Raw genomic sequence first — 17,448 nt, 5'->3', positions numbered from 1 at the left:
GACTGACTGCATGAACTTTACAAAAACCACGTGATTAAAGGTCATGAAGTTTTGACTGCAGTCAACTTCAAAATTATGTAGTTGCTCTTTACCAACTTCTGCCACATTTATGTGCTAGTCAGGAACTAGGAAACTCTGAAATTGGTTGAACACAGCATGTGCATAGAGTACTACAGTATAAGTCATAGTACATTGGCTATATTTCTTTTAATTGACAATTCTGTGAACTGTCTTGTGTACATTTTAAACTGACACAATACCTGTTAGCAAAGGTGTCAGCTAGAGATGACGTGCAGGAGCTTGCAGGGACTTGTGGTTTTGCATGATGTCTACTTTTATGCTAATTGTGCGCCACCCTATGACTCCCAATCACATCTGGTTGTCATACAGCGTGTAATCAAACCAGGGTCTGTAGTGACACCTGTGGCACTGAGAAGCAGTGCCTTAGACCACTGCGCCACTCTGGAGCCCAAGTGCTTTGTGCTTGGTTATTAGAGAGAGCCCGGTCATTATTTTAAACCTGATTTGTATAGGAATTTCTTAAAGTAAATATCTTCTCTGATATACACTCTTGCTAGTAGTAATCTGAAATAGTCCAATTAAATTATTATCTGCTAACATTAGTGTATGTGGTCTATAGTGCTTCCACTATCACTCTATAGACAGAGCCGCACTTTTGTTCCCCCATAGAAAAATAATGAAATACATGCCCCAACATTTGGATTTAATTGATTTTAATTGAATGTTTTTCTTAGAGGCCCTGAATGTTGATTTGTAGGGCCTGTGTACCCACCTGGGGAAAAATATGGGAAATAGTGGACGAAAGCAGATCATTCTTGTAGTATGTTCTTGAACAGAATGACAATCAGGGATTTCAGTGCAGCTGTTTCTAAAAAGACACTGATGTAATGCATTACCAATGGATTTGGGGGCCCTCTGCTGACTACAGTTCACCTAAAACAACATAATTTTTATATCGAGAGTAGGCTATATACTGTATCAAAGAGGGAAGTTGTCCATTTTCATTTTTATTGGTTACTCAATTTATGGCTCTTCATATCAATAATGGGAATTTTCAATGTATTTCAGCACTTGGCATGGAATTAGAATTGTGTCAACTGGCTGATGATACCACCATATTTTTGAGAGACAGGAATGAGGTCTACAAAGCAGTTTCCTGTATTGAACAGTTTTCCTTGGTATCATTTTTGGAAATGAATATAAGTCAGTCTTATTTCCACTCAAGGACTGTGTTTTACAGGAAGAATATGGTATCCCAATTAAAGATAAGGTTACTTATCTTGGTATTGTTATATGCAAGGATGAAAAACAAAGGAGTAATTTGAAGTTTAACCCCATTATTGAGAAAACAAAAAAGAAATGTAACCTCTAGTTACTAGAATATATTTAATTGTATGGTAGGTCGGTTTATGACTGTCACGCCCTGACCTTAGAGAGACGTTTTATTTCTCTATTTGGTTAGGTCAGGGTGTGATTTGGGGTGGGCATTCTATGTTGTGTATTTCTATGTTGGCCTGATATGGTTCCCAATCAGAGACAGGTGTTTATCGTTGTCTCTGATTGGGGATCATATTTAGGCAGCACCTTTTCCCACTTTCTGGTGTGGGATCTTGTTTATGTATATTTGCCTTAGTGCACATCAGTAGCGTCACGGTTCATTTGGTTGGTTGGTTGGTTGGTTGGTTGGTTGGTTGGTTGGTTGGTTGGTTGGTTGGTTGGTTGGTTGGTTGGTGTTTTGTTCAGAGTTTAGATTTATTAAAATTATGTGGAACTCTACTCACGTTGCGCCTTGGTCTCACTCATACGACGAATGTGACAATGACTCATTATCACTTGAATTGCCCCCTACAATTGTGAAGGACTAAGAAGCCTCACTATCTACGGAAAGATCTTCTCAATAATACCCAAGAACAGGGTTTTAGATTTCAATACTCTAAATAAAACTTTTTAAATAAATTGGATTCTGAAGTACAGTGCTTTCGGAAAGTATTCAGACCCCTCGACTTTTTCCACATTTTGTTACGTTACAGCTTTATTAAAAAAATAATCAAAAACAAAACATCCTCAACAATCTACACACAATATGCCCTATAATGACAAAGCAAATGTATTAAAAATAAAAAAAACAGATGTAGTATATTTAATTCAACAGCTAATAATAACAAGTAAATGTCAGATCATAAAATGCAAATGGTCTGATTTAAAACCTAACTTTTTTTTACTTTATAAATTAATTTTAACAATATGCAGTGGTGGAAAAAGTACCCAATTGTCATACTGGAGTAAAAGTAAAGATACCTTCATAAAAAATGACTCAAGTAAAAGTGAAAGTCACACTCAAACACTCACATATCATTTACAAACCAAGCATTTGTGTTTAGTGAGTCCCAGATCAGAGGCAGTAGGGATGACCAGGCATGTTCTCTCGATATGTGTGTGAATTTGACAATTTTTCTGTCTTGCTAAGCATTCAAAATGTAACAAGGACTTTTGGGTGTCAGGGAAAATGTAAGGAGTAAAAAGTACATAATTTTATTTAGGTATGTAGAAGTACAAGTTGCCCAAAATATAAATAGTAAACTATAGATACCCCCAAAAACGACTTAAGTAGTACTTTAAAGTGTTTTTACTTAAGTATTTTACACCACTGACAATATGGCACTACTTTATTTTTAAAAAAACTAAAAGGCAATTAAAACCTCTAGTATTATTAATGAACATGATTGGTTTGTTTAGGATTCCTGGCAATGTAAAAGGTTTGTATGTATGCTTTTTTTGTGTGACTATTCCTCTTTTGGTTGTTGATGTTTGTTGTTTTGTTAATAAAAAATGCATGTCAAGAGGTGAGTCCTGTGTATCTCAGTTTGTAGATCATGGTGCTTGCAATGTCAGGGTTGTGTGTTCGAGTCCCACGGGATACCAGTATGATGACGTATGAAAATGTATGCTCTCATTACTGTGAGTTGCTCTGGTTAAGAGTGTCTAATAAGTCAAATGTAAGTCTAAATTGTGTGAGGTATATTTGACATGGGATATGTACAATTAGGATATAAAAACGATGCCCTTGAATAAGTAGGTCTGACCTACATGAAGGGAACTGATGATACTATGGAAAACCTAACATTTTATGGAGAAGACGATATCCATCATATTAAAATAATGTATTCGAAAATACATTTGTGTGAGCTTTTTGTTGTGCTGATGGGACCAATCGATGACTGCAATCCACTCTAGGGGCGTGGCCATGTCGGAACGTCATTAAATAGGGACAGAAGGAGGGCTGTTTGAAGCAAAAGCGACGGGGTGGTAAACCATGTTCTAATATTCATGCAGTTTGTTACCAAAATAATACTGGCAATATTGCCATATGTGGCAGACTTGAAATAGCATTAGGCATCCTGGCTACAAAATTGCTCACAAAAATATAAGATAGTTAGCTACTCAAGGAGTTAGATAGCAAGCTAGCGTGTTTAGCTAGCAAGGAATATCAGTTTAGCTAACGTTAGCTAGCTCGATAATATGGTTTGCGAATTGTTGCATGTTTTTCTTGATTATTTGACTTCACACAAGGCTGTTGAAATGTAGTTTTATACTATTTAGCAAGCTAGCTAGCGAGTTAACTTTCCAATTCAAACAATGGCGAGCGTACATGAAAGTTTGTATTTCAACCCAATGATGACCAATGGGGTGGTCCATGCCAATGTGTTTGGCATCAAAGATTGGGTGACTCCGTATAAAATCTCTGTGCTGGCCTTGCTGTACGAGATGACCACGTCAAAACCAATTGCTCTTCAGGAAAGAAGGCGCTTGAACAAACTCATCCTGCCTCTACAACAGGTTGGAATAGCTATTGATTACCTTACAACTTCTACTTTCCACTGTCAATTGCTTGCTTTTCTTTATCAAAGGTTTGTCTGTCTATCAGGGTCCAGACTTGACTCTTGACCAATTCCTGAAGACTGTGGAAGAATGTTGCCCTCAAACAGCATATGCTGTGAAACTCCGGTATGGATGAGTCCTTGACCCAATTGCTGTGGCCTATGTCTAGTATAGAAGGTCAGTGATGCATGTTGTCTGCTCTTTCATCACACACATTTTCTCTTAACAGGTTACATGAAATGGCTGATGGAGAGCTGAAGGACATGGAATATTTCTTTGCCACCCTCCCCACTCCTTTCAGCGCTATTGATTCTGAGGCGTATAAGACCAGTGTTGTTGGTGAGTAATAGTAAGCATAATTTGATTTGGAAGTCCAAAGGTTGGATCAATGGAGCATCGTGTTTAGTTAGTGGTGCTATATGAATTTGACAGATTTGAGGTTTTATCATCATGACCTTGACTTTGTTTTCTCAGGCCTGTTCATGAGACACATGCTCCTGGCCTACAACAAGCTGTCCTTCAGCCAGGTGTACAAACTGTACAAAGCCCTGCAGCAGTACTACCACAGTCACTACGCCCAGCCAGGTGATGTCCAGGTGGGGCTGCCTACCCTGGCTGCAGACGACTCTGACATGGACCTCACCAGCACAGAGGACAACGTAGGGGAGAGGATGGAGAAGGAGGAGCTGGATACTGCACCGCTGCATGAGTCTGAGCTAAGGTTTGTATAATTCACTTGAATAAGTAAAATAAGAGGTGGTAGTAGAGAAAATGGGTTGTAAATATTGGAAGATGGGCAGGGACTCTGCTTTTCTAGCTTCAGGGGGAAGCTGGTTTCACCATTGGGGTGCCAGGAAGAGAAGTGCTTTGATTGGGTTGAGCGGGAGCTGACCCGCATATAGGTGGAACATCCAAGAGACCTGAGGTTGTAGAGTGGAGTACTCGGTTTGGGGTGTAGGGTTTGAGCATAGCCTGAAGGTAGGAAGGGGCAGTTCCCGTTGCTGCTCTGTAGGCAAGTACCATGGTCTTGTAGTGGATGCAAGCTTCGACTTGAAGCCAGTGGAGTGTGCAGAGGAGCGGGGTGACATGGGAGACCTTGGGAAGGTTGAACACCAGGCATGACATGTAATCATTCTCATCAGTGTGATGGTCATCAGTTTATCCTTTGCATATTGTTCTTTTTCCTTATTTGCTACTTTTCTTTCTATAGAAATGAGGATGCCCCAAGCAGAGGCCCACTCTCGCAGAAGCAAGCAGAGTACTTTCTTGCTAGACAAGCGTACCTTCTAAAGAATGACGAGAACAAAGCCCTGAAGCCATCTGCCCTGCAGGACGAGCTGAACAACATGCTCAAGTTCAACCCTGACTTTGCTGAGGCGGTGAGGCTCTACTATCAGTTAATATTATGGACTCACTCAAACAAACCTGACAGGAAATTTGTGTGGAGCATAAAGAAAGTGAGCGTTTGAGTGATTTTTGGTCAACCTGATTGTGCTTGAGGCAGCTGTTTTGTGTCTGCAGCATTACCTGAGCTACCTGAACAGCATGCGAGTCCAGGACATCTTCATCTCCACCCACAGTCTGTTACATTACTTTGACCGCCTCATCCTGTCAGGGAGCGAGGGAAAGAGCAACGGGGACGAAGGCTATGGGAGAAGTCTCCGCTACGCTGCCCTCAACCTGGCAGCACTGCATTGTCGCTTTGGACACTAGTGAGTAGTAGTGGGCGTAGATATGGAAAGTCTGTCAATCAGTTGCAGTTTATCTATGCAAGAGGTGATTTTTCATTTGACAAGAATCAATATATCTCTTAAATCAGTCAACAGGCTGACCTGGCTCTACAGGAAGCTATCCGCATCGCCCAGGAGTCCAACGATCACGTGTGCCTGCAGCATTGCCTGGTAGGAGCTTTTACTTTCATGTTCTATGCTCAACATGGAGTATTTACACAATATGGGTAGTCAAGGTTGGTCCGTGTCTATACCTTGTACCACTTTCTCAGCACCAATACTTTGTCTGTGAAATCGTCTAATGTATTTGTATCTCTTTCAGAGTTGGCTTTATACCCTTGAACAGATGAAAGGATCTGACAGTTCTGTGCTAACTGAGGACTCAGTGAAAATGGCTGCCCACTTCTGTCTACCGGTAAGAATAGCATGCGCGTGCAGACTGGCGCACTCCAGGTTCTCGTACGGTTTTATGCAATAGATTCAGATAATAGTCTGAATCTACCGCACACCCAAAGCTGATTTGTGGAGGCGAAACAGGAATGTCTATGCACACTTCCAGCCAGAAGCAAATTTATTTAAATTATAGCTGAGCTTTTGGTCAGTCGACCTTCATCCGAGCATATCTCCACAAACAATAGTGGGACAGGTAAGGCCACACAGCGAGCCAGAAGTAATTGCAGACCTGTGGGTACCCACAACACCTAAACTACCCACAACACCTAAAGTACCCACAACGGCCACAAGTTGTCATAATATCAGATAGAAATTCAGGATAGAACAAATGTTATAGGTGTATTTCTACTAGAACAAAAACATACACAGGGAATGTGGTGTTAGCATAAGGAACCCATACTCTCAGAGCAATAAAGCTGAGAAATGTCATAAGAAAAGGAAAATGTATACAACACTAAGTACAGTGCATAAGTATACAGACCCCTTGACTTTTTCCACGTTATGTTACAGCCTTATTCTAAAATGGATCAATCAATCTACACACAATACCCCATAATGACAAGGCAAAACATTTTATACATTTATAATTTATAAAACATTTTAATATGGAAATATCACATTTACATAAGTATTCAGACCCTTTATTACTCAGTGCTTTGGCAACGATTACAGCCTCGAGTCTTCTTGGGTATGACACTACAAGCTTGGCACACCTGTATTTGGGAGTTTTTCCCCATTCTTCTCAGCAGATCCTCTCAAGCTCTATCATGATGGATAGTGAGTGTTGCTGTTAAGGGCAGGCTCTGTCTGGGTCACTCAAGGACATTCAGAGACTTGTCCCGAAGCCACTACTGCGTTGTCTTGGCTGTGTGCTTGGGGTCGTTTTCCTGTTGGAAGGTGAACCTTCACCCCAGTCTGACGTCTCGAGCTCTCTGGAGCAGGTTTTCATCAAGGATCTCTCTGTACTTTGCTCCGTTCCTCTTTCCCTCAGTCCTGACTAGTCTCCCAGTCCCTGCCGTTGAAAAATATCCCCACAGCATGATACTACCACCACCATGCTTCACCATAGGAATGGTGCCAGGATTCCTCCAGACGTGACGCTTGGCATTCAGGCCAAAGAGTTTAATCTTGGTTCTCCTGGTCTGAGAGTCCTTTAGTTGTGTCATGTGGCTTTTACTGAGTGACTGCTTCTGTCTGGCCACTCTACCATAAAGGCCTGATTGGTGGAGTGCTGCAGAGACTGTTGTCTTTCTGGAAGTTTCTCCCATCCCACAGAGGGACTCTGGAGCTCTGTCAGTGACCATTGAGTTCTTGGTCACCTCCCTGACCAAGGCCCTTCTCCCCCGATTGGTCAGTTTGGCCGGGCGGCCAGCTCTAGGAAGAGTCTTGGTGGTTCCAAACTTCAGTGACCTTCAGTGCTGCATGAATGTTTTTGTACTTTCCTCCAGATCTGTGCCTCGACACAATCCTGTCCTTCAACCTCATGGCTTGGTTTTTGCTCTGACATGCACTAACAACGGTGGGACCTTATATAGACAGGTGTGTGCCTTTCCAAATCGTATCCAAATAAATTTACCACGTGGCATCCAATCAAGTTGTAGAAATCTCAAGGATGATCAATGGAAACAGGAGCTCATAGCAAAGGGTCAGAATACTAATGTAAATAAGGTATTTAAATATAAATATATTTTTATAAATTAGCAAACATTTCTAACCTGTTTTCGCTTTGTCATTGTGGGGTGTTGTGTCGATTTTAATTTAGTACATTTTTGAATCCGGCTGTAACCGCACAAAATGTGGGAAAGGGGAAGGTGTCTGATTACTTTCCGAATGCACTGTACATATGTAGAACCAGAAAAAATCTAGAAAACAAGTAGATAACATTTTAAGGTAACCTGTTGGGTAAGTATCGGGCCACTAGAGCCATCTTGAATACAGGACACCCTCATACCAGTGAAGGGGTTGGGTGTGATGCTAAGATGATGACAAGAATTACATGACACTCCTATCAAAATCCTCATTGTGTCATAACGGCGCCTAAAGTATGAATCCAGAGGAGTTCTCTCCAGCAGAGTTAACTGTCATTATCTCCTCCTGGTGACGCACCTCTACAATTCCAGGGCAATGAGAAGACGCACTGGATAAAGTGAAAAGCAACAGGGTCATTTTCATCCTTGCGTCTTATAGAATAAGTGAACAAAAAGAGCTCTGTTTCAATCTTCTGGATGTCTTGCCCATGTACATGTTATCACAAACACAGTGTAGGATAGAAATCACATTTTGTATTGCATGTGATCGGCCCTTTAACACATATTTTTCCAGACCTAGGGTGTCGGAACTCAGTTCTTTTCTGGTGTTGCACTGAGCACCATAACTACAGGCGTAATTTCCTTCTCTCAGGGGAGTAAGGAGGGTTTGTTTAGAACCCGTGTGTAGAGGCTGGCTTGGACCATTCTACTGCGAAGACCGGGGCCTCGTTTGTAGATGAAAAAGGTGTGGGGGGTTCTTGATCACTGTTTTTAATCATAAAGGCTTTGGGTGGGAATTTACACTGAACAAAAATAAACGCAACTTGTGAAGTGTTGGTCCCATGTTTCATGAGCTAAAATAAAACAGATAGGAAAATGCTGCTCATGCTCCCAGGTAATTTAAAAAACAATTTATAACGTTTAGACCCTTAGGTCTTCATCAGACATTGTTGTCGTTGGACATAAAATCACCTAGGAGCATGAGCAGCAGTGTTTTGCCTTTTTATTTTCCAAGGCTTTGCCTACATCTCCAGCACCTGCAGAATGTACCTGGGTGTGTGTATGTTCTTCAGCTTTTGTACTGAAATAGAAAATGCCAGGAATGTTCCATACGCACAAAAAACACATTTCTCCCATTCTGTGCACAACTATGTTTACTTTGCTGTTAGTGAGCATTTCTCCTTAGCCAATATAATTCATCCACCTGACAGGTGTGGCATATCAATAAGCTGATTATACAGCATGGTCATTACACAGGTGCACCTTGTGCTGGGGACAGTAAAGGCCACCTTAAAATGTGCAGTTTTGTCACACAGCACAATGCCACAGATGTGTCAAGTTTTGCAGTAGTGTGCCATTGGCATGCTGACTGCAGGAATGTCCACCTGAGCTGTTGCCAGATAATTGAATGTTCACTTCTCTACCATAAGCTGCATTCAATGTAGTTTTTGACGAATGTCCAACCGGAGACCACATGTAACCACACCAGCACAGGACCTCCACATCCGGCTTCTTCATATGGGGGCGGGATTTCTGTCTCTAATAAAGTCCTTTTGTGGGGAAAAATGTATTCTGATTGGCTGGACTTGGCTCCCCAGTGGATGGGCCTGGCTGCCAAGTGGGTGGGCCTATGCCCTCCATGGACCACTCATGGCTACACCCCTGCCCAGTCATGTGAAATCCATAGATTAGGGCCTAATGAATTGTTTTTCAATTGACTGATATCCTTATATGAACTGTAACTCAGTAAAATCTTTGAAATTGTTGCATTTATATTTTTGTTCAGTATAGTTGCGATTGAAAACTAGAGAAGCTGTTCACAGATTAATTCATTAGGTGGTGACATTTCTCCTTCACGGTCCTGTAATATCCCAGTGCATCTGGGGCTTTTCCATGAGAGATATTTGTGTAGAGCCTCTCTCTCAAATGTAGCCAATATGATGATGTCGGGGAGATTAGACTGTTCTGATATTTTATTAATTACATCTGTAGAATCTTTGACGAATGCGGGGAGTTTTTCCACAATAGGCTTAATGAAAGAATCAACAAATTTGGAGAGTGGCTCTAGAAGAGTCAATACTGGCAACGATGGGTCTGCCCTTAGGTTTGAAACTGAGAGGTCAGGCTATGGGAGTTCAGTAGAGCCAGGTGTTTACTAAGCCTCAAATTACCTTCTCTCTCTCTCTCTCTCTCTCCTTCTCAGTACCTGGTGTCTCTTGGCATTCAGTCCCTGGTCCAGCAGGGGGCGGTCCAGGGCAAGACAGCCCATGAGCTGATGGATGCTCTGAAGGACACAGACATCCTGCACTGGAAGCACAGCCTGTCAGAGCTCATAGACATCAGCCTGGCTCAGACAACGTCCATATGGAGGATGTATGGCAAGAGGTGGGTCTCCTTCACGCATCCTGATCCTCCCTGACAATCAGAATCCACACTGAACATAAACAATCCCAACCAGTAAGTTTATCTTTCAGTATGAAACCTGTTTTTTACTCGATTGGTAAGAAAAAAAGAGTGAATGTCAATTATTGATATCCAGTCTTGACTAATTGAATTAATCCAACACACATTCACTGAATTCATGTCTCCAACATTCATGTCCTGTTGAACGTATGTGTTCTTCCAGCACCATGGCTCAGCAGCAGGCCCAGCTCCTCCTGAACATGAATAGCCTGGAGCAGGTTAACTTTGGGGTCCAGCAGAACAACACAGAGGCCTTTGCTGTGGCCCTCTGCCACCTGGCTGAGCTTCATGCTGAACAGGTACTGTAGTTGGTACACCTCATCCCACCTCTTTCTCTTTGGCTTCAGTCCCTCTGTCACGTCTCCCTCCGTGCTCGTTTAGTCACTCAGGGCCGTTTCCTAACCATTGATGTGATCCAGATTAAAGCTCAGGAGATGTGCACTTGTGTAGGCTGTGGGTGAGGCCTGCACCAGTTACATGTTCCTGTCTCCCTCCCTCCAGGGACTGTATGGGGCTGTGTCTGAGGTCCTGAAGCATCTGAAGGAGCAGTTTCCACCTCACACCCAACATGCCAAGGTGAGCCATTCTGAACTCCTGCTCTTCTCTATCCATCAACTTTAGACTTGGCCTCAATCCCCATGTTTAGCATTTTCCTATTGTTGCGGTACACAGAAACGCCATTGTCTTCTTTTCAAAGGCGATGACACTGACATGGCTGGTATGAGGTGGGCTGTTCACTCTAATGTTTTGTGTTCTGTCACCCAGCTGTGGATGCTCTGTGACCTCAAGATCCAGTTTGACAGAGCTATGAATGATGGGAAATACCACTTGGCAGAGCCCCATGTCACAGCCATTGCTGCCTTGAACAAAACTGAGGGTCTTTATAGGTAAGGAAGGGTCAGAACATAGAACACCTTTGCACAGTCTTCCAGTGCTGTAACTATCTGTATGTGGGGCTTTCCACTAATTCAGTGGCTTTTGAGAAGTGTAACTTGGTCCCCAAAAACGTTTTGATTTCACCTAATTTGAACATTGTCATAAAGAGCACATGTTCAACTTGATGAGACACTTTTTCCCATCTCAAGCGATACAAATAAATAAGACTATACTAAGTGGCAGAAAAGAGAACAGGGTTGACTGTAACAGGGTTGATGATTTCATATTAAATCAGCCACAAATCCTCTTGTGACAGGCACAATGAAAGCTTGTTATGTACCTCAGGGAGGGGCAACTGAATGTAAGTTCCACAAAAAAATGTGACATTGCTAAAACGTTTCAAGCCTGTCTATCTATGGGTAACAGGGTTGACATGTTATTCTCGACACACTCAGTTTTCCACCACAGAACACCCAGAAAATTGCCAAAAAGAGTAGAACCAGATCACCTGCTTTTTTACACTATGATTTAACTATTAATGTTACATTTTTCTTTTGAAACCAAATCTTTTAAAATGAAGTAGTTTCACCAGATTCAAATTTGAGTTCAATTAATGTAACAGTGTTGACCTTAAAATGAGTGACAGACGTAAATGAATCACTAATCACATTAAATAATCACCTTCAGAAATGACTTTGTCCAAGTAACAAAATAACCAGGGTTTTACAATGATGAGGAAGCTAGTATACATTTTGGGGGTGTGTGGGTTGAAATCTTCCTAGAAGTGACGCGGTGTTGACGAAGGGACAGATTTATTGAAGGTGGTCTATATTAAAGGGCACTTAATTTCATAGAACAGGCTTTTAAAATGCAATATTGGTGCACAATTTAAAATATTAAAGGGACGCAAACCGCATTCTTTTCGTGGAACGACCCATGTGTATATCTGTCGTGTTAACAGGAAAGCTCAAGTGCTGAAGGCCTTGAACCGGACTACTGAAGCATACAGTATCCTGCAGAGGCTGCAGCTGTACTGCGAGAAGACCAAGTACACAGAGATGATCATCAGGTAGGCTCTAAATGAAACAACAGACTCCATATTTTTGGGGTAAGGGTATGGGTATCAGATATGTGTTTTAGACATATTGGTATGCCTTGTGCAGGGTGATGCTGGTCACAGCTGAGTTGCATTGGGAGTCGTCAGGTTTTGCCACAGCCCTTCCTCTCCTGCTGCAGGCCCTGGCCCTGGCCAGACAGCACCACCTACAGGCCCTGGCCTCCGAGACCATCCTTCACCTGGCTTTCACTCAGGTCAGCACAACAGACGCGCACATGCAATATGTAACCCTGTTATGGCAAACACACCATCGTAAACTCTCTCAAACCCCTACACATACTAACACACACATCTTCAAACCCCTTAACTTAGACATAACTGCATATTGTATGCAAAGTAAACTCCCACATTTAGGCAAAACAAGGAAATTCATACTGGGTTATACACTGCTAAAAAATAAATGGAACACTAAAATAACACATCCTAGATCTGAATGAATGAAATATTCTTATTAAATACTTTTTTCTTTACATAGTTGAATGTGCTGACAACAAAATCACACAAAAATTATCAATGGCAATCAAATTTATCAACCCATGGAGTTCTGGATTTGGAGTCGCACTCAAATTTAAAGTGGAAAACCACACTACAGGCTGATACATCTTTGATGTAATGTCCTTAAAACAAGTTCAGTAGTGTGTGGCCTCCACGTGCCTGTATGACCTCCCTACAACGCCTCGGCATGCTCCTGATGAGGTGGCGGATGGTCTCCTGAGGGATCTCCTCCCAGACCTGGACTAAAGCATCCGCCAACTCCTGGACAGTCTGTGGTGCAACGTGGCGTTGGTGGATGGAGCGAGACATGATGTCCCAGATGTGCTCAATTGGATTCAGGTCTGGGGAACGGGCGGGCCAGTCCATAGCATCAATGCCTTCCTCTTGCAGGAACTGCTGACACACTCCAGCCACATGAGGTCTAGCATTGTCTTGCATTAGGAGGCACCCAGGGCCAACCGCACCAGCATATGGTCTCACAAGGGGTCTGAGGATCTCATCTCGGTACCTAATGGCAGTCAGGCTACCTCTGGCGAGCACATGGAGCGCTGTGCGGCCCCCCAAAGAAATGCCACCCCACACCATGACTGACCCACCGCCAAACCGGTCATGCTGGAGGATGTTGCAGGCAGCAGAACGTTCTCCACTGCGTCTCCAGACTCTGTCACGTCTGTCACATGTGCTCAGTGTGAACCTGCTTTCATCTGTGAAGAGCACAGAGCGCCAGTGGCTAATTTGCCAATCTAGGTGTTCTCTGGCAAATGCCAAACGTCCTGCACGCCTCCATGCTCTGGACACTACGCTGACAGACACAGAAAACCTTCTTGCCACAGCTCGCATTGATGTGCCATCCTGGATGAGCTGCACTACCTGAGCCACTTGTGTGGGTTGTAGACTCCGTCTCATGCTACCACTAGAGTGAAAGCACCGCCAGCATTCAAAAGTGACCAAAACATCAGCCAGGAAGCATAGGAACTGAGAAGTGGTCTGTGGTCCCCACCTGCAGAACCACTCCTTTATTGGGGGTGTCTTGCTAATCGCCTATCATTTCCACCTGTTGTGTATTCCATTTGCACAACAGCATGTGAAATTTATTTTCAATCAGTGTTGCTTCCTAAGTGGACAGTTTGATTTCACAGAAGTGTGATTGACTTGGAGTTACATTGTGTTGTTTAAGTGTTCCCTTTATTTTTTTGAGCAGTGTATTTAAAAACTCCCAATAGTTTGTGTTCTTCTCCTTCCCTATGTCCAGTTGATGCTGGGAGTGCCGGAGCAGGCTCTGGGTGTCCTTCATGAGGCGATGGAGCCCATCCTGGCCCACGGAGCGGTCATGGATAAGGGCAGAGCTCTGCTCCTGGCAGCCCGCTGTCAGATGGCCATGGCTGGGACCCGGTCCAATGGCCAGAGACATGCAGGTAGCACACATCCCCAACACAAACTTAATATCACTCACTACCTCAAATGTACATGTTTGCAGATACAATTACTTGGGTCAGAGTCGTTCAGAGTCTTCCTCCCTGTTGTCTCCCTCCAGCTTTAGGCCTGGCTGTGCAATCGCTGGGAGAGGCTGCAGCCTACTTCTCCATGCTGGACTGTAAGGAGCGTCTCCGTGATGTCCACTACCTGCAGGCCCGGCTGCACCACACCCTGGGACAAACCCCCCAGCGCAACAAATGTGCCATGCTGTTCCGCCTCCTGGACCAGGAGCTGCAGGCGCCGGGGGCAGCTGTCGCCATGCGACTCTGAACAGTCATCACCACCCCGCCTTCTCCGACACAGACCGGAACATATACTGGTGTACTCTGTCATTGTCATGGACTTCGCATTCTATCCTATATTTTGGTTCAAATTGCAACATTGCTTGTGTGTTAATGAGTAGAGAAACCACTGGTTTAGGGCACTCCCAATTTACATTGCAAGCTTGTATCGTCTATCTACAATATAAAGATCAGACTTCAAGTCTCTATAATCTTTTCTCATGTTTGTTGTGCTTTTTTTGGCAAAATGGAAAACAAGAAAATCACTAATTTGTTCCACCTGAAATGTTTGTCTGACTACCACTAGAAAGAGTGCAGCCTGTTTGGGCCTCCCTACAATTTTAATGTTTATTTGCAGTAAAAGCAGTTCCAACAAACGTAGGTGTTTCCCTCAGGACGTGATGGATAACTGTGCAGGATCCAGAGGCCTCGATATGGAAACCTAGATGCCGCCACACCACCTCTTTGAGTAGCACCCACATAGTATTTGAATTTCAGCATACATATCGTTATACAACAGTTTATCCTTTATTCAGGACCAGAGAGATCTGATTCTTTAGAGGTAGGTCATAGCCTCTGTTGTAGGATGTCGATAGAATAGAGCCTCTGTTGTAGGATGTCGATAGAATAGATCTGGACTATAGACATAGAGGACTTGTCTTTGCAACTGCAATTATAGCATCTGTGATGGTATGGGCAGCTCCATTGAGGATCTCTTCATTTATGAACATTACATTTTCTTCACGATAGGCTAATCCCTCCTGATGACCCGGTTGGACATGACTCCAACAGGAGGGATCAGCCAATGAATTTGGAAGTCTCACCCAGTTGACACATTAAAATGGTGGGAGTCCTCAATGACACTGTCCATGCTAATTTTGCCCTTTGGCCACTATCATTCTCTGATATGTACTTGTATTTTGTCATTTATCATCATGTTCTTCAAAGTCCCGGTGGTGGGATCCCATCATAGGTCAAAGATAAATATACAGAGATATCTAGCATAGAGGATCCGTGTTCTCATCTATGCTTAGAGAATGAGGAACGGTTTAATGTATCTCAGCTGTCGGAGTTACCACGATATGATGAGTGATTGTGATATCAAATCAGAGGCGGGCAGAAGATGAGTATGTTTTAGAGAGAGCATTGTGATTGTTCTTCAACTGGAAGCATGCCAATGGAAAAAAACTTTTAGCAAAGGAAAAGATTTCCCAGAGATATGTGCACATCAATGTAATAGTCCTGAGATGATTTGAAATGATATCTTTGTGTGTGTGCCATAACATGACAATCTGTGAGAACTAAGCTGACAATGACACTGCACATTGTTTTTGTTAGCCTGGTGTAGATTTATGCGAACTGTGAGAGTGATAATTGTTTTATTGGGTTAAGTTATTCAGCATCTCAGTCAGTGCTAGTCATGAGCGCCATTATATTGACATTATCTCTTCATAATGGCATTGATCCAAGATCAGGTATTATGAAATATTAGGATCTTTTCAATATCCTGAATTGCCCTTTGGTTTGTATACAGAAGAAGCTTAGCCTAATAGCATTTAAAACATGACCTAACATTGGTATGAAAACACTGAAGTTTTATTACTGAAACAAAGCATTGACACGGTGATATAGCCCTGAGCCTTCAAATGTTACATTCTGGGTCTCTAAGCATTTGAGGTACAAAGCAGAACCAATTAAGTTGAAAGCCTATGTCATATTTAACATTTGAGTGGGCTGGTTTTTGAGAATGTTCTGCATGTCCCTCTTACATGAAAAAAGCATTGTCATCATTACTTGAGCCTTTTTTGGTTGACGTCAACGGCTTACATTAGACAAAAAGAAAGTATGTTCCATTGCCCTATCCGTCTAAACTTTACCATGTAGGTTTGTTCCAGATGTTTATTGGTATGTTTGCACAAGAAGTACTCGAAGACCGTGTGCGGGGTCTGAAACACGCTACATGTCACTTCGCTCTATAAACAAATACAGTAGATAATGGGCCTCCATGGGGCAGGAGACGGGACAGAGACTGTCTGTGTAAATAGACACAGACTCACACTGCATAGTTCACTCTGCTCTTGTGTGTGTGTGTGTTGATATATCTAGAGCGAGATGGAGAGGGTGAGCTGCAGCCGTGGGATGTCTTTTCATCAGGCAACACTAGATGGGGCATGTGCCTAGTGACGCTAAATGTCCTCTGAACCAGTGGCCTGCCCTGTATGTGAGCACTGTGCATCAACATTGACACTATACTCTGTTCAGGCCTGTGCTGTCAAGAGTATCACATTAGTCGGGGGATTGGGAAATGTTCTATTAGCACAGTTAGATGAGCTGTGTCAAAGGATTGAAAAACTCTTGCTTTGCTATTTTTGTATGTAACATACAGCTTCATTAGCCATCATTTCCCATCTGCCCACAGGCTGAATTCTGTCTGAATGAATATGGATCTTGTTGCTCTTACAGGGAAGCAGAGAGTAGAGAGTACGCAGATAGTGTCTCAGGCCACATTCAATAGGGCCTAGACGACAGGATACTTGTTGTAGCCTAGACGACAGGATACTACCATAGATGGACTTTAGTTGGCAGTCACATCTCTGTGCACAGTAGAGTTGACTTACTCAGCAGCTGCAGGTAACTGCCAAAATAAAGGAAACATCAACATAAAGTGTCTTAATAAAGGAGAAGAGCAACACTTTGATAGAGAGGAAGCATTTAGCCTGAGTCGACTACGTAGCTTCCTATGAATCACTGGTCTATGGAAGCAATTGCTTCAGGGGCGGCAGGGTTAGGGGCGGCTAGTGGTTAGAGCGTTGTACTAGTAACCGCAAGGTTGCAAGTTCAAACCCCCGAGCTGACAAGGTACAAATCTGTCTTTCTGCCCCTGAACAGGCAGTTAACCCACTGTTCCT

The 17,448-nt window shown here is 42.9% G+C and overlaps 1 protein-coding gene across 2 annotated transcripts; it reads left to right on the top strand.

Moving 5' to 3' along the window:
- The first annotated feature begins 3,289 nt into the window (after positions 1-3,289).
- Positions 3,290-14,757, top strand: anapc5 (anaphase promoting complex subunit 5). Of its 2 annotated transcripts, XM_021621319.2 has the most exons (16): positions 3,290-3,858; positions 3,947-4,026; positions 4,130-4,239; positions 4,375-4,621; positions 5,111-5,279; positions 5,422-5,612; positions 5,720-5,801; positions 5,953-6,045; positions 10,035-10,216; positions 10,458-10,593; positions 10,796-10,870; positions 11,060-11,181; positions 12,132-12,239; positions 12,334-12,481; positions 14,035-14,197; positions 14,317-14,757. In XM_021621319.2, exons 1-16 carry the CDS (start codon positions 3,658-3,660, stop codon positions 14,526-14,528), a joined length of 2,319 nt encoding a protein of 772 aa, XP_021476994.2. In that variant the 5' UTR covers positions 3,290-3,657; the 3' UTR covers positions 14,529-14,757. The 2 variants fall into 2 exon arrangements, with proteins under 2 accessions (XP_021476994.2, XP_036791656.1); XM_036935761.1 differs by lacking the exon at positions 14,317-14,757 and having other exon boundaries at positions 3,298-3,858; positions 14,006-14,197.
- Positions 14,758-17,448: the final 2,691 nt, after the last annotated feature.

This window comes from Oncorhynchus mykiss, chromosome 11 (genome assembly GCF_013265735.2).
Source record: "Oncorhynchus mykiss isolate Arlee chromosome 11, USDA_OmykA_1.1, whole genome shotgun sequence".
In the NCBI taxonomy this organism is placed as follows: domain Eukaryota; kingdom Metazoa; phylum Chordata; class Actinopteri; order Salmoniformes; family Salmonidae; genus Oncorhynchus; species Oncorhynchus mykiss.
This window is presented reverse-complemented; position numbering and strand designations above follow the sequence as displayed.